At 44.1% G+C, this 23,650-nt stretch overlaps 1 protein-coding gene across 1 annotated transcript in view; it reads right to left on the bottom strand.

The window, feature by feature from the left end:
* The window catches only part of WDR70 (WD repeat domain 70), a 261,442-nt gene that overhangs the window by 168,405 nt on the left and 69,387 nt on the right, over window positions 1–23,650 (bottom strand). The window contains exon 8 of the mRNA XM_019531979.1: window positions 6,459–6,612. Coding sequence (XP_019387524.1) covers window positions 6,459–6,612 — 154 coding nt within the window. The remainder of the gene's footprint in view (window positions 1–6,458; window positions 6,613–23,650) is intronic.

Raw genomic sequence — 23,650 nt, 5'->3', positions numbered from 1 at the left:
CCTACATTGAACACCTTCAAGAGTAAATTGGATGCTTATCTTGCTGGGATCCTATGACCCCAGCTGACTTCCTGCTCTTTGGGCAGGGGGCTGGACTTGATGATCTCCCGAGGTCCCTTCCAGCCCTAATGTCTATGAAATCTATATCATAGCTGTTACAGGCTGTGTTTCCACAGCTGTTCCCTATTCCTAGCCTGACCAGGCTGTCTTCCTAGTTTGCAACCTGGGTAGACAATCTGAGAGGGGCTTTTCTGGACACTGTGCTGCCTGGTAAGTGTCCTGTGCCCAAGCCCCTGTTACACTATAATTGTGGCTTCAAGAAAAATACCAAATATTGTAAGGTTCATAACATCCTTGAAATTATGTTTAAACTGTTTATTTTTCTTAGATAAATTTTTCATCAAAAGATTAAAGAGCAAAAGCATAACATACTTATGCTTTCATTTTTTTAAAGCTAGATAATCCCCTGGTCTAAGATGAGCCACAGTCCATGCAAGACATGGTGCAGGTGTGGAAAGGCCTACCTTGCATTTTTAGCATGGGTCAATGGAATGTACATAACAGCAGACCCCATACTGATAAAAACCCCAGAATGGGTGCAACTCTGCTGGCTTCTACCACTCAAGGGATCTGTTACAACTAGGGTGACCATGGCTAAGTGCAGATTGTAAAAAAGCCTAAGGCTGAATCAATTCAATCTTTGCAAGTTAATCTAAGCTGCAGAGACTGAACTGATAAGCAAGTGAACAGACATTCACTTTTGATTCTGGAAATATAGCCACATGCCTGCAGTGGCCCAGGCCAGAATCTGGGGGATGCTAGAACACACCTCCATGCTTGACTGGAACAGACAGCTTGGGCCAAGCCTAGGTCACCCAACCTGCAAGGGGAGTTTATGGGGGAAGTGCAAAGCATCCTGGGATGCTGCAGGACTGTTAGTTAACTTGAATCTGGAGGGGATCTGGGACAGAAGTTCAATAAATCGCCTTAATCAAAATCAGTTAGGTCTGATACTACATCCACCCAGGTTTATCTTAAATTAGTTTTGGCCCTTTTGAAAGCAGCTTATATTCACTGAACTTCAGTTGTGTTACAGATCTGAACCAGCTTCCAATCACTTATACTGCTTAACATGTAATTTTTATCCCTAGCCCATACATCCCCAGTTGGGCCAGGACAGTCCTGGATTTTGTAGGGCAGTCCTGGCAGGTTGGTGAAAAGACCCAGAAGCAGAGGCAGAGGCACATGGGAAGGGGCACAGGGCACACTCTAATGGGGAGGGTGAGCAGCATGGCGCTCAGGCGGGTAGGCAAGCAGGTACCAACTGCCACTGCTGCTGTGCAGGAGAAAGGTGGGAAGATTGTAGCAGTGCCCAGCCGAGGCCACCCCCACCTCTAGCTGCTGTTCAGGAGGAGCCAGTCCATGCAAGCACCATGCTGCTCCACCTCCCTGCCAGACTGCAGACTGTGTCCCCATTCCTGTTCCTGCCTCTGTCTCTGCCTGCAGCAGCGCTGCTGCTTTGGGGTGGGGGGGGGGGCATGTCCCTCCAGTTTTCCTTCAAAATAGTATGGGGTCACTCTAATTAGAAAACTCTGGTGGCAGTAAAACTTCTATGGATAGCTACCAGAGTTTTATAATTAGGGTGACCTCATACTATTTTGAAGGAAAACTGGAGGGACATGTACATTTACAGCAGAAGTTCTGCCCCAAACCATCCCAAATTCTCCACAACAGCCGTAATTTTCTGAGTTGTGTCTTGGTGTCCCTAACGAGTCCTTGATGTAAGATTTTTGTCTTGAACTTGAACCACTGAACCTGAATGCAACAACCCCCAACAAATATTACCACTACAGCATAATATTCTGCTCCATTTGTTGAGAGGGTACAGCATAACACTGTTTGGAGCTGCACAGATGAAGCTATACAGCCTCCTACTTCAGGAGTAGCCCAGGTTTCTTTCCAAACTGGAAACAGATTAGTCAGATGTGCATGGTGCTGTACATCAAATTCACTGTTACTCTCAGCACAACTAATTAGTTTAGATGCTGTACTATATTAAGACAGCTATGCTAATCAGAACCAAAAGTTCTGTAGACTTCTGGTTCTAGAGTTTGTGGAATTTCCAGACCACATCCTGTATTTTGCTTCCTGAAAGTTGTCCAGGGGCAAATTCAGCCACACACACTCTCCCATTTTCTTGGTCTTTTGCTGCTCCAATTTACTAGTGCTTCGTACCCTTCTGAACTGCAGTTGTACTGCCACAAAGTACAACAAAGTGAGGAATCAAATCTATACTCTTCAGACATTTGATCAGAAGATGCGTATGATGTACCAATCCCCATTAATTACTCCTCACTTACTACTGTCTTCACCACCTCCTACTAAGAATCTGCCATGGTTTAAGTGCTACAGAACCCGCGGTTCTTCCTAGATCTCATTCATAATAGTATCTAAACAATATATATTTTACACCTATTTTCCCAGTGATCTGGCTTTCCACAGTGAACAAGTTGCTATAAACATATCAGAGAAAAAAACAAAACAATGTTGACAAGAACAAATGGCTATAAAACTAGCAATGAATAAATTTAGGCTAGAAATGATAAGATTCAGAGCCACAATCTCTTAAAGACTACGAAACAGAAAAAGAATTCCAGTAAGACCAAAGGGAACAAAGTGACTACTTTTAAGATGCATCTTGAGAAGTTTTTAAAAGGAGACCACACAATGCTGTTGTCTGCAACAACAGCGGCTAGATTTCATTAGTCTTCAAGCCCCTTTGTGTCCTGTATCCTCTATTCTTATATAATGGTTATACCATGTGCATATGTATATATCTAGATAAGTTACACTGTGCCTACAGTTATGCTGAAATTATGAGGCAGTCCTTCTCTATGTGCACTTTTAACAAAGAGAAATGTACATTATTATATAAGATTCATTCAGATGCTTTGAACTCAAATCCCAAATACCAAAGAAATAGGGAATTCTGTTTAAGATTATTCCTCCTGTGCTGCCAGTGTATAACTCCCATTCAAATTACTGAGCATCAACAGTAACTCTCACCATGCATTTTATACATACACTACAGTTCCTTCTTGTCCACTGCACTCTCAGGCTGTTTTCCTCAAATGCCTATTAGCCAGTCAATTTTTATTAGGATACGTCATCTGCTTCTGTTTTCTCATGGGTTTATACCTTTCAATTATATTGGCATTCCTTTTCCATTTTGTTTTTCTTTTGTAAATTGCCAACTAAAGACTAAACAGTTTTTCAGTACTGCTGAACATGAATGGATGGAAAAATTTATAGTGACAAAGGTGCCAAGTCATTAGTCTTTGGGATTTTCATACCTACAGATCCTTCACTAGAAACTGCCATAGCACACAAGTGCCACCTTAAACTAAACATCAGCCCAGGTCCCTTCGAAGTTGGTTGTTAACAGAGTACTCCTGCATCACCTTGGAGTTAATTTCATAGAATCATAGAACCGATGAGTCAGAAGGGACCTAGACAGATCATCTAGTCCGACCCCCTGCCATGGGCAGGAAGGAGCACTGGGGATGGGAGGAATTATAAGACCCCAGCCAGTGCTTATCCAGTTTCCACTTGAAGATTCCCAGGGAAGTGAGAGCACCACCTCTTAAGGAGGGCTATTCCAGGCTCTGGCCACCCTTACAGTGAAGTAGTTCTTCCTAATATCTAACCTAAACCTATCCTCCCCCAGCTTGTGGCCATTGTTCCTGGTGACTCCAAGGGGGGCCCTGGTGAACAGACTTTCCCCGAGTCCCTGCTAGTGGCCCCTGATAAGGTTGTAGGCAGCCACAAGATCCCCCCTCAGTCTCCTCTTGCGGAGACTGAATAGATTCAGGTCCCTTAGTCTCTCCTCATAGCGCTGGCCACAGAGGCCCTCAACTATACGAGTGACCCTCCTCTGGACCCTCTCCAGGTTCTCCACGTCCTTCTTGAAGTCCAGCGCCCAGACCTGGACACAGGACTCCAGCTGCAGCCCGACCAGCACTGCACAGAGGGGGAGCAAGACCTCTCTGGACCTGTAATGCCTCTATTGATGCATGACAGGGTACGGTTGGCTCTGCCTATTGCTTCGTCGCATTGGCAACTCATATTCATCCTGGAGTCAATCCTGACTCCAAGATCCCTCTCTGCCTCTGTGCAGAGAGGGTTAGGAAGGTTTTGAATAATGTAACTAAAGCCTAGAAACAAATGTGAAATAAAATGAGAGATTCTGATTTTTAAAGTTAAAGCAGTGGTTCTCAAACTTTTTAGATTTAAGGCATACCTTGGAAATGCTAGGTTGTAGTTTTCACCTGGTTTTTAACCATGGAAAAGTAACAAAACACTTCTTAGTTGCAAAGAAGTCAGAAAGATAACATGTCAGAATGGTTTTGGTACTCTGGATTCCTATTTGAAACTTTTGGGTTTATCTTGCGAATCACGTTTGCTGTAACACCCTGGTTGAGAATCACTCACGAAAGTAGTCACAGCAATTTCTTCAATGCAGAAATATAAGTTGGTGGATACTGCACCAGAATGTACGCTGATATAAGAGATGTCCAACTTGTTGTACCATATGGGTGCTCTCCCACTACACCATAATGTGCTCTACAAGAGGCCCCTGACCCCCAGAGCCATGGGTTCCATTGGACCCATAGGCTGTACCACCATCCATGCCTGACCCGCAGGGGTAGGGGTAAGAAGCAGAAGCTGGAGGAGACCCTAGTAGCAGATCAGTGCGGGGAGTGCTGTCTGGTCAGGCCTGCTCAGGCTGCAAATTAACCCAGGTAACCTGCAAGCTGTGAGCTGGGACAGGCCTGTTCTAAAGCAACTAACAAGATAAATGGAAAAGGAAAAAGCCTCTTAAGAATATGGCCTCTACCCAGTTCCCTTGTACATTAAGTACATACTTAATGTAAAGATACATGCCTACAAAGAGAAAGAATGACTCCTACAATATTGCATAAAAAGCACACCTGCAAAACTAACATGGAGCAGTTTCATTTTAAACATAAAATTACAAAGGAAGTTGAAAAAATGCATTAAAAATATCAGGCAATGTGTACCAAAAAGGTAAAGTGGCAGCATAACAGCAGACAGCATTTTGATTATAGGACCATATTATAATGAAATTTCAAAAGTTAACAACAACAAAACATTTGAACAAGAGCTAAAAGAACAGTTATTCTTAGATGACTTTATATATATATTATATACGTTCCACTAGCCAAAAGAAATAATGATCTGACAAGAACAGGATCAAGTAATGCAGTATTTAGGCTAGCTACTTGGCAGTAAGCTTTATAAGTACTAAATAAAGCAACTTTATCAAAGATCTGAGCTTTAAAATTTTTCATACATTTGGATTATAAATTTTGAACTATTTATAAAATGGACATAATTTAAATTATTTATGTAAACAGAAGCCTTAGCACATGTAAGATGCTGAGAAGACAGAGGGCAGATTGGCTAAACTGTTGAAATACTTTTCTGTGTGTCTCAATACAAGTGCTAGAGGCAAGGATTTCTTAGGGTGATATCTTAATTGGACCAACTATGAAGCTGGGATAAAGTTCAACAAGCTTTTGAATGTAACACTTTCTTCCCCAGGTCAGTACAGCTGTCTTTCTAATGGACAGGTTTTCATTCTATCCCCCACATAAAGCTAGAAAATAAAAATAGCTATACTGAAAAGGTTCTGAGCTAGTCCTTCACCATATGCACTTTTAACCAGTAACAAAGAAAAAATGCATATTGTTCATTCAGTGTTTGACAGTCACGTGACAAGGAGTAAGACAAAATGTCCATGGTATCGCAACAGGGAGAGACCAGAAGCAGGTCTGAAGAGCGGGTAAAGGAAGAGGAAACCTTATAGTCAGACATAGTAGACCCTAGCTCACGGGTCAGCAACGTTTTTGGGCAGAGTGCCAAAAACAACTGCGACCTTGACTTGAAAGATGTTGGTGTGCCAAGGGCAGATGTGGGGGAGCCACAAGAGGCCTAATCCTTGTTGTGGCAGTGCAGCCCTGGCCCCTTCTCCACCATCCACCCAAGGCACGTGTGCCAGAGCTAAAAATTACTTAAGTGCAAGTATGAATAATATAGGCTGCCATTCTGTCACGCCCAGAAACATCAGGCCCTTTTCCTTGGGCTTCAGTTCTCAGTTGTACTGACAATCTTCAGCAGTAGTCCTCCTACAGGCAATCACCCTGTCCAGTCCCTTTCATAGGAGCTAACCTGTTTCATCTAAAAGCTTCCTTCCTTAACTGAGCTCCTTCTACATCCAGAGGAATCAGGTACTCATCAAATCACCTGACCCCTTCCCAATAGCGACCGATAAAGCCTTTAACCTGGTTCCAGACCCCGATTCTTCAAGTGTTAGACCATCTCACTAGAGAAAGACAAATATTGTTCTCTTCTTGCACAGAGTATTTCTAATTTACCTTGGTGTTTGCCATATCCACTATGTACTGGTCGCCTTTGACGCATTCCATTACTGGAAAGCCATCTCTGTCAAGAACTTTAGCTTGAGAGTTACCAGAGACAACAAGAATGACATCTCCTGTGCTGCTATACTGCAAAGATTTGATCTGGTGGCTGGGGGGAAAAAAAGAAAAGAAAAAATTCACATTTCAGTTGAATACAATTCTGGCAAGCTAATTTTATGGTTAAAATGCAGCAGCAGTGGGAGAACAAATGCGTTATAAAGAAACAGAAACTTATAACTGTGGAGAAACCTGGCATCCAAAAGTCAGAAGCCACACCTACAGTTAAAAAAATAGCTTTTGCACAAGACGTTCCTACCGGATTATAACAACGTTAAATCCAAGGTTTCATTTCCCAGACATTTACTGTAAGACTACTCCTGCTAACTCTAGGAAACAGCAGAACAGTCAAACGAATTAGCTTTTCAGGACAGATGTTCCCTTTTATCTATATTCTCTAAAGCAGCAAGTATTATATAAATAACTATAAACAAGGATGCAACGCTACATTTGCATGCTCAACAGTGTGCTGAGAAACCAGTCATTTCTCAATATTTGGCCATCTCTTCTCATGTACAGGAACGCAGATATGTCAAAGGCAAAGATAAAGGTAAAACCACAACCCTCTGTATACACCCATCTCTATACAGAAAGCAATGCCATGATAAAAGAAGGACGTAGGTGGTCAGAAAAAGGAGACGCTTCCAAGGGATGTAAACTATATCTTTTTCTTATTCTCTTCCCTAATCAGGCTGATAATGCCATACCTACTTTAGCTTATGAGAAGTGTAAATTCAGATAGTCTAAACAAACTGAATTTTGTTTGAAACCCATTTTCTGTCTGGGGACATTATCAAGAGTAACAATTAAAGAGAACTGCTGAAGATTAAAGAGCGTCTGCAGATGACATACAATCCCTTTCAGTCTCAACCTTGAGACATGGACAAAGATGCGCTCTCTTCAAAAACTGACTAGCCATCCAGCTCCAGACCAAGGAGAAGAAGACTGTGAGCAGTAGACATAACAGCAATCCAGTGTGTTTAAAAATCCACAATTTTAAAAAAAAAAGTGAAAAATTTAATTTTTCTATTAAACCAAAATATTCTGAGCATACAGGCACATGCACATAAAACCTCCTCTACTACCTACAGAGTATGTAAGGTTTCAGGATGATTTTTTCTACAGAAAATTACACTATTTATTTGCATGACATGCACACATTTTCCCCAAAAATCAGCCCCCAATATTTGGGTGCATGTCATAAGTAGAAAAGCTCCTTAGAATAGAAGCACCCTGCTTCGATGAATTTTCCATTGTGCAATAGCAGTATCAGTACTATTCAGGCAGCACAGGAAGTTAGTTGACTTAATGGCTCATTATACTTCATTCCACAGGTGTTAACAATTGTGCTCTGTTTATAATGATCTTGATGTTCCACTAATCATGCTAACTTTTCATTGGACAATTTTGCAATCTGCTAGCTGTTGTTAGTGTCTCCTATTTCACAGCCTTGGAGATTTTTCAGCTCTTTTCAAAAAACATAGTTCTACCCACAGAGACCAGTTTTCAATAGCAGCTTGCATTTCAGTTTTTGGTTAAGCAGGAAAAGGCAGGTTGAGCAAGCTGAAGATTAGGTTTTGTCCCTGCCCTATGCAGCCGTAACTCTAGAAATATCTTTTTCTTTTCATTCTGCTGTCCTAGAAACAAGATGTATATCATATTTGAGTGTGTGGTATGTGAAAAAATATGGTAGTAGAGGCTGTTAAGCTGGGAATGGAAATTAAGTAATAAGGTTAGCTGTAAAGCTATTGTGATTTTATATTAGAACAAAAACCTAAAAGGACTAGAGTCCATCTCTGCTACTGAAATTACAGCTAAATATACTGACATATCAATTCAGAATGATTGAAAAAGGAATTTAAGTGTAACAGTGTCACAAGGACGTTAACTCAGTTTTTAACCCAAACACTAAAATTGACATGTTACAGTGAAGAAGGAGGCTTGGTGCCATCACGTTGCTTTCTAGACGAAAGAAGGGAGATAAGACACGCACACCTTCTCAGAAAGGAAAAACTCTTGTTGATATATAAAAGAAATATGACTATATGGCAGATGTACATGATGAGTCAGCACTGTCAAGGATGACTGTCTTCCATGAGTGTCTTATCTGTGTGTCTGAAGATGGGTGATGCAGCCTATCTAGGATTGACAGACTCTACTGCAGCTCGGACATGCGTTTGGTCTGTAACACAGTTTCTGCCACTCGTGCTTTTCCACCTCCTGTTGTTGTCATGAGGTTTCAGAGTACTGAGATGTCTGCAGCACACTTTTCCTCCATTTTCAGCAGTCCTGTGTGACAGTCTCCCATGAGCTGACATCAATGTTACATTGTTTTAAGTTGGCCTTGAAGATGTACCTGAAGTGCTTTTCCTACCCTCCTCTTAACCATATGCCTTGGCTGAACTGGGAAAATATAACTTTTAGGAGTCTCAAGTCAGACATCTGGATGACATGGACGGCCCAAAGATGTTGATGTTGGATAATCCTTGCCTCAATACTCATAGTGTTCGCCTGTAGGACAGCACTAACATTGGTGCATCTATCTTCCCACTGGATTCAGAGAATCTTCTGCAGACAGCATTGATGATATTTCTCCAACAACTTTAGATGCATCTTGCATGTTGTCCATGTTTCAGCTCTGTACAACAAGGTGGGGATCATGACTGCTTGATAAACTACGAGGTTGGTTTTGGATCTGATGTTGCGATCTTTGAACACACATTTCTTCAGGTATCCAAAAACTGTACTTGCACATATGAGGCCATGTTGGATTTCTTCATCGATGTCAGCTTTCTATGAGAGATGGCTGTCTCACTCTATACAGCTTGTCTAACTCTAGCCCAACCACATAGTTTGTCCAATAAAAGAGATCACCATAAGAAATCCTTGCCTTCCTGAGATACCCAATTTCTGCAGTGATCTGAGCAACATTCCTGAATCAAGCTCATAAGGCAGAACATGGCTGTTCAATTTGTAAAACAAGAAATAAGAAAAGCTTGTTGAAATAATTCCAAGATACCCAGGATTAATTGAAGTAAGGTTGGGAGGGCTCTTTTAATGAAAAACAGTTAAGCTGTCAATGATCAAAAACCCATTTCGATTCTTACCAACGTGTTTCAGTAGCTTTTCTCAGCATTCAACTACTGGATTATGACTTAAAGCATGTTAAAATCCTTTCCAACAACTTTGGACTGTGCTTCCCTAGGGTGCTTTAGTCAAGACCTTCAGTGGTCATGTTTCTGCAGAATATCTTGCTTCAGACGAAGAAGAGACTACTTTGGATGCAACCTTTGGCAACTTTTTCCTTTGTTTTTAAAGGAAACTAAGGAAATCATTACTGAAATTAATGTTGAATTTTGGTTGTTGAGCATCCATGAAAATGTGTCACTTAATAACTTCATACTTTAGGATTCATGGGGCGATGTCTTTATAAACTGACACATAATTAACTTTTCTTCCCCACTAGCTAAGGGTTATTTGTTAACAGTAGCTTTATTTAACACCTCAGCCCCATAACTGAGAATTACTGTTCAGAATATATGACATACTGTAGCATATATTAAAGAGGTTTTCTCTGAACGCAGCAATGTAAAGGTTCTTTTATAATCATTTCAAGGATCTCTGGCAAGCCTAGCTGTATTTGTCTTATGACACAAAAGCCAAAAACACTTCAAACATCCTATTATGCAATCCAAACTTTCAGCCAAAAATCATTATGAACTTGAGGTTTTAATAAAACTGGATATTAATGTATGCCAAATGCTACTTCATAGACTAAATGTAGGCTGAGGGTACAAAAAAAATCAGGGCTGAAAGAAGGTTCAATATACCTCCAAGTTTATAGTCAGAACTTTAAGCAGCTTCTTGACTGCCTGACTGGCTAGGAAGAAATAAACTTGTCTTTGCACTGTAGCAGTTTGAAAAAGATGGGAAATTTTCACAGTACCCATCAGACCACACAGAGTGGGGCTGGGAGAAGCCTAGAGCCAAGCCAGCCTTGTAGGGCAAGGGGTGTGGCTTGGCCCAACAGGGGAAAAAGGGGCATGGCTTAGCCCAAACCCAGCCACATGGAGAAGGGTGAAAGATGGCTGTGGGTCAGTCTCGATCCAGATGTGTGTGGGGGAAGGGGGAGAGGTAGGCCAGCCCCACGGGGGAAAGAGGCCACAGCCTGGCTCCAGTTGGCCATGTAGGGCATGGGGTTTAGGAATTTAGTGGTGGGAAGGGTAGCTGCATTAATAGCCACTGCTCCCCCACTGCCAAATTCTTGACCTGGGGAAGCCCTGTGGGCCAGATTTCAAGGTTCCAAGGACGGCATCTGGTCTGTAGGCCAGAGGTTGAGCATCCCCAGTGTATACTAGAAAAGGCAGAAATGGAAGCTCCTACAGGACAAGGAAAAAGTGAAGAAAAAGGTGGTCAAGGATATTAGGCTCAGAGGAAGCACTAGAAAAGATTTCCAGTCTCCAGCAGGGATGAAACAATGGTTGATTCAAGACTTCTTGAGTTCAAGGAGGCTGTAGTGGGGAGAGGGGACCAGAAGGCACAGAGTAGGGAGTGCTGGGGTGCTGCCAAGGGGATCAGCAACACATAGCAGAGGAACGCACAGTGCAAAGTGGAGAAAGTATCCCCACCACTACATGCTGCTATGGGCCTGACCCAATCTCTTTATGGGACAGATCCAGCCTGCAGGGCAGGTTGCTAATCCTTGTAAAAGGATTTTCTAGTAACATAATTGCTTGATGCATCTGTTAGGGATAAAGAGAGCACCCACTGAATCGCTATTTGAGAAATTTCACAGTTCAGGTGTGACGTGAGCAGTTCTGATTTGTGATGGAATCCACGTTACCTAAAGACCATTTTTTGGTCTGACAAAAAGATACCACTGTCAGTGGCAATGATCACCATCTCACAGATTACTTGTAGCCCCCTCTCCCCCATCTGTTTGGACCTGTGGTCTTCTGTCTTACTCTTTGATTGCAAGCTGTTTGGCACAAGTTTCATCTCTTGTTTAGTACTGTTAGTTCTGTTTGTACTGCACCTATACCTAGTCCAAGACTAGGGCTCCTATGTTCAACACAAATAATAAAAACAACTATTTCAAGCAAATGTGTTCAGGTACCAAGAAGGATATTTTCAAGGCCTGTTAGCTAAAAAAGAAACTCGGGGCAATAAGCAATAAAAAGCTTTTATAATCTAAAATACTGGTTCCATAAGCAGTATGTATGTACGGCCCCAGCAGTTACTGTTTTTCAGATACTTACTGGACTACTCCCAAGAATGAGGCTCTGTACAGGCAGTTTTTAAAGGAAACGTATTTGGTTCTTATTAGTATTAAAATAGGAGTCTTGAGAAATTTAGAAAACCAGTTCACTTTAACAGTGTTAATTCAAGTCTTTTTAAGCATAACTCTGCCAAACTTTTCAAAGACAGTATCTTCTGTCAATAACTGCAGAGCAGAGCTATATACAAGGGGACAGTTTTTATGCACAAATGGATATACCATATTTTCTTGCATATACCAAGCCTCAGGATAAAATATGTCTCTTGTTTTTGAACAGCAAAAGAAAAAAAGATATTTTCTTGTAGTAAGTACAAGAGTAGGAGAAGCTAGGGAGCCAGGCTTGCTCATTATTCTGCTGCCTGCAAATCCTGTGCTGATTTTACTTTTACTTTGGCAGGCAAGGCAGATACTGCTTTTACCATATTGCTTACATATATTCACACTGCAATTTCCAGTAGTTGGCTTTTTCTTTAAAAAATCTGTGTGCTGTATGTGAGAAAATGCAATATATGTATAATAAATATTTCCCTTTATAATAGGAGGCCAGGTTTGAGGGTACAGGTTTTATTTAAAAAATTCTAATTTTGAGAATAAATTAACAGCATAATCTGACACCTGTGTACAAACAGCGTCTGGGGCAATATGGAATTCTTACACATCCTAACCTTAAAACAAAATGCAAAAATAAAAATGTTAACTGCACTACCAATTAGGGATGCACCGATAGAGATTTTTTGGGCTGATACCTAGGGCCAATTTTTAAAGGAGCCATATTGGCCGATACAGATCCAATTTCATTATGCAACTGGGCAGGTTGGAGACCAGCATTGGGCTGGGAAGTCTGGTGTGGGGGAGGGGGTGGAGGGAGGAAAGGAGCATGGGGGTACAGATTGAGGCCCACACAGTGAAGGAAGGAGTAGGGCTGGGGCAGGAGCTGCTCAGCCAGGACAGGGTGGGTAGTGGCAAAACTAGGAGACAGCTAAGTGGGGGGGGGCTGTACCCACCCCACAATTCACCCTAGCTCCCACATAGCCCTCCTCCAAGCACTGCTACCACCTGCCCTGAGTGCAGCCCCAGCCCAACAACCCTGCTGGGAACAGCTCCGTGCCACCCCTGGCCCCAGCCCGCAGCTGCAGCCTACTCTGCCCCACACAGATCTGGGGGCACATGCCCCCCACATTTCCTCCCAGGGTATATGCAATGGTGGGAGCTCCCCTCCCTCCCTTCTTCGCCCCCCCGGATGACCCACTCATGGGTCCATCCCGCGCCCTGCCCCACCCAAGCAGCGCCTGCCCCTGCCCCATTCTCTCCTTCACCATGGGGGTCTCGATACTGATTAATACAGGTTTTACTGTACCTCAAATATAGAATTAGTGAAGGGTGTCAGTTTAAGAGGTTTGAGACTAAATTCTATAGCTAAAGAATAAAAATAGTACAGGCAGTGGCGATACAACTTACCTCAGAATGCCCTGCCAACATACCGCAAGCTTGCCATGGAGAAAGCAACTCTTAATGACAGATATTTTCAGGAACTAAACTGCAGTTCAAGGTCTGTATTCAAATTCTGGAGATGTTTAATTAATGGGGCTGGACTCGATGATCTTCCAAGGTCCCTTCCAGCCCTAATGTCTATGAAATCTATGAAAACTATGAAACCCAGAGAAAATGACTGAATTGAATCAGATCTTAAAACTGTTACTATTTCATGCTTGATTAAACAAATTCAAACTGGGACACTAAATACTCAACAGCAGGAGTGTTGAACTCCCAGCTTGTGAGCCAGATCTGACTCCTGGAGCTATGTCATCTGGCCCATGGGTCTCCCCACACGTCTAGAAATTTGGTGGTGTGGGAGCAGAGCCACTGTTCCCGATGCCAAATTTCCTAACCTGCGGGGAGCCATGGCCTTGTGCACTGGACTGGGCACCTAATCTCAGCATTTGGGACCAAGTAGGGGTGGCACAGGCTGCCAGGGCTTGATCCTGGCATGCAGGGGCCAGTCATGGCCTTATGGGGCCCTAACCAAGCATATGAGGCCTCATTCTGGTGCATAGGGCTTGATCCAGCCTCCGGACCAGCCCCACACCACTCATTTTAGAGTTATCATATTTCCAGTTCCAAAAAAAAGACACCTGTCAGGGCAAGGGGTATATGATTTTGAGGGGCAGTTTCTAACTGTTAAAGTAAATAATAAGTGTTATTGCCTGAGAAATTAAATGTAAAACAAAAATAAAGCCACAGCCACCTCCCACCCCCAAGCCCTGCTGGTGACCCTCACTCCCAATCCACAGTCCCTTACCTTCCCATGCTTTGCCAGTGCCCGTCACTCCCAACCCACAGCCTCCCATCCCTTCTGGTGCCCCTCACTCCCACATGTGCTACCAGTGTCCTGCACTCCTGATCTACAGTCCCAAGCCACAGCAGCACCCCGCCCTACTGGTGCTCCTTACTCCTGATCCACAGCCCCCCGTCCCCACCCCAGCCCTGCATATCTCGGCCACCCCACCCCTGCAAGCATGGGCACTGGCCTAGCCATACAGCTTCCCACCACCCCCAAAGGGCTCCCCTGCCCCTTTCCTCAGCCTCAGTCCCCCTGCCCTGCTGCAGCCCCAGCACCTGGACAACTTCCCCCAGCACCGGCAGGCACCTGCTCCTTCTCACATAACCATCCTCATCACGTATCCCTGACACATGCGCCCAGCCCCAGACAGTCCACAAGCCCTAGCCCACCAACCCCTGCTCCCCATAGACTTACTTCCACCTAGCTGCTGGGGCTGCCCCCATCACCCTGCTCAGCTGTATGCTGGCCACATATGTGTGCACACAGATGCATGCGACACCCCCTGCCTCCAACAGCCCTAAGTAGAGCCTTGCAGGCTAGAAGGCTGACAGCCTGCAAGGGGAAACCCATTGTTTCCTCCTTTAAAAAGGAAAAAAAAATCCATGTTTTTCCACAGCAAACAGAAAACCCAACTCCCCTGGTAAAGATGCACGCTGCTATGGCAAGCTGGGAAATGCCAGTATCTAGCAAGTTCTACCAGCATCAACAGTGAAAAGGAACTAGCAGAGCAAAATCCCAGACATTCGTTCATATTTCAAAAAAACCACCTGGACGAAAATTGGAGGACCCAAAAAGAGAACATGTCTGGGAAAACCCAGATGTATGGTAACCCTAACTCATCCGGCCTGAAGGGCCAAAAGCTTGAGCACCCCTATTCTCCAGAAAACAGATGAAAACACCCACTATATTTACTCAAATTCAGGATGAGTTTTCCCCCGCCCTAATCAGCATAGGGGGAAAATCCCTTGTCTTAGATTCAAGTAACAGCCTGGGGCAGGCAGCAGCTCAGGTCCAGCTTTGGCCCTGGACTCGGTACTGAAGTAAGCCAAGACACATCCCCCCCCCCCAGGCCAAAATGGGTCATTTGGCAAGGAAGGTGGCAAGAGACAGGGAAACCCTGCAGCCTGCCACAGCAGTGCTGGGGACACATTTAAGATGCCCTTCTATTAATTAGATTCTATACCTGGAAAATTATTGAGAAATTATAATTTTTCCAGGCATAGAATCTAACTGGGGCAGGGGGAAGTGGGGAGAAGCAGGGAAAATAATCTAAATTCAAAAGGCTTCTTGGATTCGGGTAAATACTGTAGCATGATTGATTAAAAGAACAGTGTCCAGGATAGTGTGCATTTGAAGCTAACAACATTGGACCATGATTTCTTTTGCCAACGGTAAATTGCTAAATGTATTTGTAAGCTGTTTTCTCCAAAATAGGACAGAGAAAAAAAAAATGAGCGTGAACTGTACTCATTTTATTTGTTTAAGGAACACATGTACATGTTTACAAAGTATTATCAACTCATTATTGCACAGTATTATCAACTCTAATCTGTTGCCGCTTTCTTATTAATCACTCTTACTACAGAGGACAGAGAAATACTGTTTGTAGCCTACTAATGAGCTGTGCTTAAAAATAACAACTGAATGTTAGCAAAGAATGAATATCGTTTTCTGGCCACTGTAGGCAGAACCTTTTTGCACAGACTTTTCCTCACTTTTCTAACTAATTAAGGACTATTACTATAGAAATCCCTCAAATTTACTGGATATTAGCTGTAGGCTGAGGTAAAACTCAACTTTAAATCTTAGTTTTTCTGACAATTTTTCTGCTGCAATGATAACGTAGGCTAGGAATGTTTTTGTGGAACAGCTTCCCCTTCATCATAAGTTGCTAGCAAATTGTAAGAATTGGCTCGAAATTTTTTTTTGCATGAGGAATAAAAGTTTGATCATGTACAGTGCAAAAAAAACCCAGAGTGAAACAACAGTAAGAAGATTTGCTAGACATCTGCATGCTCATTTCACATAAACAAACAGGATAATATAGAATGCGCTTTGCTTGTTTCTCCATTTGCAGGCTACTCTGTTTGAAGGATCACATTACATAGCTGAAAAACCTCACTCAACATTTCATTTCATTCGTTAAAAAAACCAAGACATACCAAGACAGTGAGCACAATGTGGGGGTTGGTTGGAAGGATGGATAAGCAAATTACTTGCATGAAATTTTTCACTTAAATGGACTCCAATTCGTGAACTTTTCCACAGCCTCTTTTGTTGGTGTTTTCCTATGAAAGTCTGAATTGCTTCCTTCAGCTAAGATATTGATCTTATTGCCTTAATGCAGGAAATGTCTAACTTCTAAGTGGTCAAGGACTGCATATTACGTGGGCCTCACCAGTGTGAGCAACAATGCCTCAAGGCCATACAACGCACAGTCATCCCCCTACTATACGGTGCACACAGGCACCCTGGCTTCACCCTCATCTCCCAGACTATGGACTCCCCTGCTGACCTGCACCACATAGGAGCCCTGGGCCATGGGCTGTCCTGTACTGTGACATCCTAACCCCTCGAGCAGAGTCAGGAAGTGGAAACCTGGAGTTCTCGGCTAGAGCTAAAGCCAGGACAACAGGAAGGAGTGGCGGCTGGCCTGTAAAGTAACCCTCACCAGGTGGAGAACCCTCCCTTTATGTTCAAGAAGCTAGATTGTGTTAAAACATGCAGTCAAGAGATAACAGGTTCACAGTGTCTCCCTTTCCTCTAGCAAGGGCTAGTCTCTCAGAAACTGCCTCCTTCAGCCAGACACAGAGATTGACTACAATTCAAGAAGGATTAGGCTACAGTGACTAGGGTCACAGAATCATAGAAAATTAGAAAGGAACCTCAGGAGGTCATCCAGTCCAACCCCATGATCAAAGCAGGACCATCCCCAACTATATCATCCAACCCAAGACTTTGTCTATGTGGGTATTAAAAACCTCCAAGGATAGAGATTCCACCATCTTTCTTGGAAACCTGTTCCGATGCTTTATTACCCTCATCATGAGCAAATGTTTTCTAATATTTAATCTAACCTTTTCTTGCTGCATCTTGAGACCATTCTTTGTTCTCTCATCTGCTACCACTGAGAACAGTCCAACTCCATCCTCTTTGGAAACACCCTTTCAGTAGTTGAAGGCTGCTATTAAACACCCTTTCAGTAGTTGAAGGCTGCTATTAAACACCCTTTCAGTAGTTGAAGGCAGCTTAGCTTGAATCCATGCTAAGTCTTCTCTTGTTCAAACTAAATAAACCCAGTTCCCTCAACCTCTCCTCAGAAGTCATGTGCCCCAACCATTTCCATTGCCCTCCACTGGACTCTCTCTTCAATCTGTCTACATCCCTTCTGTAGTTGGGGACTAAGACTGGACACAGTTTTCCAGGCGTGGCCTTCCCAGTTCCAAACAGAGGGGAAGAATCACTTCTCTCGATCTACTAGTAACACTTCTACTAATGCAGCCCAATATGCTGTTAGCTTTCTTGGCAACAAGGGCACACTGTTGGCTCATATTCAGCTTATTGTTCACTGTCACCCACAGATCCTTTTTTGCAGAGGTGCTACTTAGTCAGTCCCCTCCCCCTCATGCCTGTACCGGAGCATGGGATTATTTCATCCCATATGCAGAACTTCGCCCTTGTCCTTACTGCACCTCAGGAGATTTCTTGTGGTCCAATCTGTTGACGTCTCTCTGAATCCTAGCTCTACCCTCTAGGTATCTACTACTCCCCCCCAGCTTGGTGTAATCTGCAAACTTGCTGAAGGTGCACTCCATCCCATCTTCCAGGTCATTGATGAAGACATTGAACAAAACTGGCCTCAGGACCAACTCTTGGGGCACTCCACTCGATACCAGGTGCCAACTAATCATAGAGCTGCTGATCACTACGCGCTGAGCCTGATGATCCAGCCAGCTTTTTAGCCACCTTACAACAGTCCATTCATCCAACCCATACTTCCTTAGCTTGCTTGTGAGAATGTTTCATAGTTTCACAGTTGGTAGGGTCAGCAGGGACCTGAGCAGATCATCAAGTCCGACCCCCTGCCATGGCAGGAAAAAGTACTGGGGTCAAACGACCCCAGCAAGGTTTTCGTCTAGCCTCCTGTTAAAGACCCCCAAGGAAGAAGCAGCACCACTTCACTTGGGAGTTGGATCCAGATCCTAGCCACCCTGACAGTGAAGTAGCACCTCCTGATATCTAGTCTGAATCTACCCTCTGCCGGCTTGTGACCATTATTTCTTGTCACTCCTGGTAGTACTCAGGGGAATAGGGACTCCCCCAGTGCCTGCTGGTCTCCTCTGACTAGTTTGTAACAGGCCACTAGATCCCCGCTCAGCCTTCTCTTGCGGAGGCTGAACAGGCTCAGGTCCCACAGCCTGTCTTCGTAGGGCTTGCCCTGCTGTCCCCTGATCATGCAAGTGGCCCTCCTCTGGACCCTCTCCATGTTGTTCACATCCCTCTTGAAGTGCAGTGCCCAGAACTGGATGCAGTACTTCAACTGCAGCCTGAACAGTGTCGCATAGAGGGGTGGGGGGGGATCACCTCCTTGGACCTGCTCGAGATGCAAGTATGGATGCATGACAAGGTGCAGTTGGCCTTCCTAACTGTCTCCCCACACTGCCGGCCCATGTTCATCTTGGCATCAATAGTGATTCCAAGATCCTTTTCTGACTCTGCACTTACGAGAAGGGAGTTCTCCAGCCTGTAGGTATGCTGCTGGTTCTTCCTCCTCAGGTGCAGCACCTTGCACTTGTCAGTGTTGAAACCCATCCTGTTCTCATCCGCCCACTCCTGTAACCTGTGTAGGTCTGTTAAGGGAGACTGTATCAAAAGCCTTGCTAAAGTCAAGGTTTTTGATCAAGTGCTACTTTACTTCTGAATGAGAACATATAAAGTATCTAATTTAATTTTACATTGTCAGTTATTTCAACTAAATTTCCTGAGCATAACTTTGTACACGAGCCCCGAGACATGAAGTCTTCACCTTGCACACAAATGCTTTGATATCTGATATTAGACAACTACATTCAAGCATCAGGGGAAAAACATAGAAGGAAACTGATTCCAGAACTCCTACATCTAGACTTAAGATCAGTGTCTCCGGTTTCGTCAGGGACAAGGAGAAGCAAAGTCAATACTCTTATTAACAAATTCAATGAAAGAATTTCAACACCAAAATGCTTCAGTGAGGATTCTTCTTTGCCAAATATTTTGAGGATCTTCTGACTCTGCCTGTTTTACTGGGCCAGGTATCTCTGTGATTATAACAGGTAATGGATCCCAAGGTTTGTGCATGTTCTCTTCCTAGCAGCACTGGCGATTTTTTAATGCTACCTAAGGGATAGCAATGAACCACCAGATATGGTATAGATTGGAATGTATCAACTTTTATACTGTGGCTTATTAAAGTTACAGTTTTGCTTACATGCAAGGCTGTTTTATCAGACAACAAGACTCTGCTGTGCTTTATGATAAATTCTGCGCAGGTTAAAAGTTGAGAACATAGTAATACAGGATACCCATCTTACATCTTGCTATTGATCCCTCATGTCCACTACCCCAATGAATTTTTTTCCTAATGAAAACGTTACCATGATTCACAATGCTGGTCTGATCTCTTTCTTTTTTTCTTTCTGCTTTTCCTAAGATCCCTAATGGATCATTTTATTTCATGAGCTGCCAGTAAATTTATAATCACATATTTGTAGCCCAGATATACTCAAGTATGTACTCCCTTTTCCAATCGAAGGGGTTGTTAGCTGGCAAGAGTGCTGTGGGTGAAACTGCAGGCTGCACACAGTTTCTCTCTGTCCCTATAGATTCAGGCCAGGCCAGTCTGAAACTTAACTATATACAAATTTATTAATACATACAAGTTAGTAAAAGACAAATATAAACAAACATATGTACATTTATATACATTATACAGGTATATAATATGAACATCAACTAATAGGCAAATTCTATATGACCTTATACCACAGATCTAAATTCAGTAAAACACAGGTAAGTGTTAGGAGAAGGTCCCAACTGGGGTTGGAGTCATACAATAGCAACTCGATAAGGATCCCCAGTTATCCTGGCCCTCAGTGGCCCCAGCAGGAATGCATCCCAATAAAGCTCCTCCTTCCCCCTTTGAAAAGCCTGGCCTGGGTGTTCCTTCCTCTCTGGGAACCCCTTTTCTCCAGTAACTCATGCCTCTGGGGCCAGATGGGTGGTCTGTGTCCCCTTAGGCAAGTCTCTCCTTGCGGCAGGAGCCTCCCAGGCCTCTGGCTCCATCCCAGGCCACTTGCCTGCTGGTAGCCCCATGCACTGTCGCATGCTCCTGGGGACTTTACCTTCTACTCAGGGTTGGGGGCCTGAGCCACCTTGCACGGTCCCAGGGCCCGGTCTGTCTTGGACCTGCTGCACAGCACCTCCTACACTGAGCTTCCGGCTTCATGCTGAGGGCCCGAGCTGCCAGGAGCGGTTCCCAGGGTCTCAGTCTGTTGAGGACCTGCCACGCAGCAAAGCCTGCACCAAGTCCCTGGTCGCCTACCAGGGTTTGGAGACCTGAGCTGCACTGAGCAGCTTCCAGGGTCCCAGTCCCATTGCCAGACTACACCATGAGCCGTCTGCACATCAACTATCTAGCCGCACATCACGAGTCACACACCCAAGCCAACGAGTACGTCTCCCACGGTCTTGCTCCGTGCACTGAGATGTGCACCATTTGCCACACACCTCATGGAGGGGCTGGGGATGCAGCTGCTGCCACTCCTATCTGACAAGGGGATCTTTGGGCTCTCCAGGGCAACTGCTCTGCCCTGCTGGCCAGCTCTTGCCAGCTGTACTTCTGTGTTCCTTGATGCAGCCACCCGTGTGCTGGGCATGCTGCTCTTTTATTCCCACTGGGGGCTCAGCCCCGGATTGCCATCAGACCGATCAGACTAGAGCAAGACACAGCCATCAACCATGTCTGGGCTTTCTGCCTTGCCCTGGGTAGGGGTGAGGCAAGCCTCTCCCCAGTATTCATATGACTGGTGGAAATGTGCCACCAATCACAATGAAGATTCTCTGAGCCCAGCATGCCAGGCTGTTATCAGTAAGCCTGCCACACTTTTATGTGAAAGTAAGGCTGGAAGGGACCTCAGGAGATCACCAAGGCAAGCCCCTCCTTAGGGCAGGATCATACTCATCTAAACCACCCAACTGAAATGTTGGTCTAACCTCTTCTAACATCAAGGAGTAGGGTTGGAGTCTTGTTGTAGCTGTGATAGTCCAATATCCACTAAAAGATACCACCAAAAAATTGTTGCCTCAAATCAAAATCACCCTTTAACCTGCCACAAATAAAGCATGGGAATTAGGGTACTATCGATGTCCTGCTACTTCAAGGTGAGGAAGTAGCTTTAGAATGTGCTTAAGAGATCCACGGAAGAGGATCCCAGGAATAAATCCCCAGAGGAAGACAACCCTTTGCTCTTCTCCCCCAGCCCCCAGTCCATGCCAGTCAGACCATGGGTTGGAATTTCTTCTTGATGCCACATGCGGTGGTTGATCTGACTTTGAGCAAAGGACCAAGAACCTGAACATCTAGTCAGGAACCTCTGGAATTTTAGGACCCAACATGAGCATCAGTACACCCTAGTCAAAATCCTCAGTGTTGGCTGTGGACAACACTCAATGCTTCTAAGGAAGGTGGGGGGACAAAAAGACCCACCCCCCAAAAAAAACCCAAAAAAATCCCTAGCACCTGTAGTGATAGGTGTGGAAAAAAAGTACTTCCTGACCCCACATGGCCAACAACAATGCCCAGAATTATGGAATAAAGCACACACCCTGTTTTTGGTACTGCAACTTCAGGACAACAAACATTCTACACATCACACATCCTTATCAGACAGCACAAACTCCCTTTTTTATCATCCTCTCTCTTCCATAAATTTAGAAGAGCTGGGGATCCTGTAACAATTTTTCATAACAAGGGCAGTTGTAGAGCTCTCAATTCTCCTGCAGCTGAGCATAGCCCTCTCAAATTATCACCTGCTGTTCTCACAGTCGCCGAGATATGTTCTAGGAGGTCTCTGGGTTCTGTTGCTCTTCACAGCATGATCCATAGTAGGGCTGTGCAAAATTTCGCCGGATGTTTCAATTTGACACTGTTTCGACTCATTTAGAGCTTGAAACAGCAAAATCCAATCAAAACAAAGGGCTTCGAAACAGCCTCGAAACAAAATGAGGCTAGTCAAAATGTTTCAAAAGTTTCGCGTTTCAAAGCAGTCAGCAGTGAGGTGGTGGGAGACGGGGGAGAACCAGGGCTGCACTCCCAACAGAAAAAGTCGGAAGCACAGCCATGGCTCTCCCCGTCTCCTGCGGCTGGGCTGCAGGAAGCTGATCACAGCGCAGGGCAAGGGAACTGAGCCCAGCCAGAATGACTTCCCATCCCCAACTTGATCTAGTGCTGGGTAGGGAACTAAACAATCGGGCTCAGTTCCCTTCCCCATTCCCAGACGGCAACACTGGCTTCCCTCTGTCATGTGGCAGGCAGATCAAGGCCCCGGAGCCCCGATCTGCCTGCCAGATGAGAGAGGGTGTTTCAAGCTTCCCCATCATAACAATGGGTGAAACATCAAAACAGCAGCGAAACAGCTTCACTGTTTTGATGAAGCAAAACGGAACAGCTGTTTCGAATCTAAATGAAATTCGAAACGAAACACTGTTCCATCGAAACTCAAGTCAAAATGGAACAGCCCTAATCCATAGCAACTCATCCCTGACCAATATTTATCCAAGCTCTTCTTGAAAACAGCCCACAAAGGAAACTGTACAGTTTCCACTGGCAGTTCATTCTCCTGCCTCACCATTCCAACAGTAAAGATATTTTTCCTGATATCCAAGCTAAACCTACTTTGCTACAATAATAAATAAAATGAAGTGTTTACACAACTTATCGAATTTCTCTTTGCAGGCTATAGACAAAGTAAGACACTGTGGCTAGTTTCTGGAAGGGCTAAATAATTTTAAAGTAGTAAGAACACACTAAAATAAAGTAACTAAAGCTCATGCTTCAGAGTAGATGTCATTCACCGCACAGGACAGGAAGTAACACCACATTCACAGTATACTTTATCTGGTGTTACTTCGCCTTTTCAAACTTTCAAAATTATGTCCACTAAGAGACACTAAGAACTAAGACTCCATATGCCAAGAGTCTTAAGGGTTACGACTGATTTCTGTTATTGGGGAAAGACTTTTGAAGTGTTAGCATCACATTCCCATTGATCTTTTTAACTACACTTTTTATTAATTTATGATTTCTGTGTGTGCAAGTTAGCTCCACCCAAGATATTGACTTGAAAGTTCTTCTCCATGCTACTTCTCAGCACTTTAGGTTGAATTTACAAATGCCTTTGGAGAAATAATGAAACTTTTTTTTCCCCACCCTAA

This window comes from Crocodylus porosus, unplaced genomic scaffold (genome assembly GCF_001723895.1).
Source record: "Crocodylus porosus isolate Cpor-Errol unplaced genomic scaffold, CroPor_comp1, whole genome shotgun sequence".
Taxonomy (NCBI): Eukaryota; Metazoa; Chordata; order Crocodylia; family Crocodylidae; genus Crocodylus; species Crocodylus porosus.
Note: the sequence above shows the minus strand (reverse complement) of the source record. Positions and strands in the feature narration are given on the sequence as shown.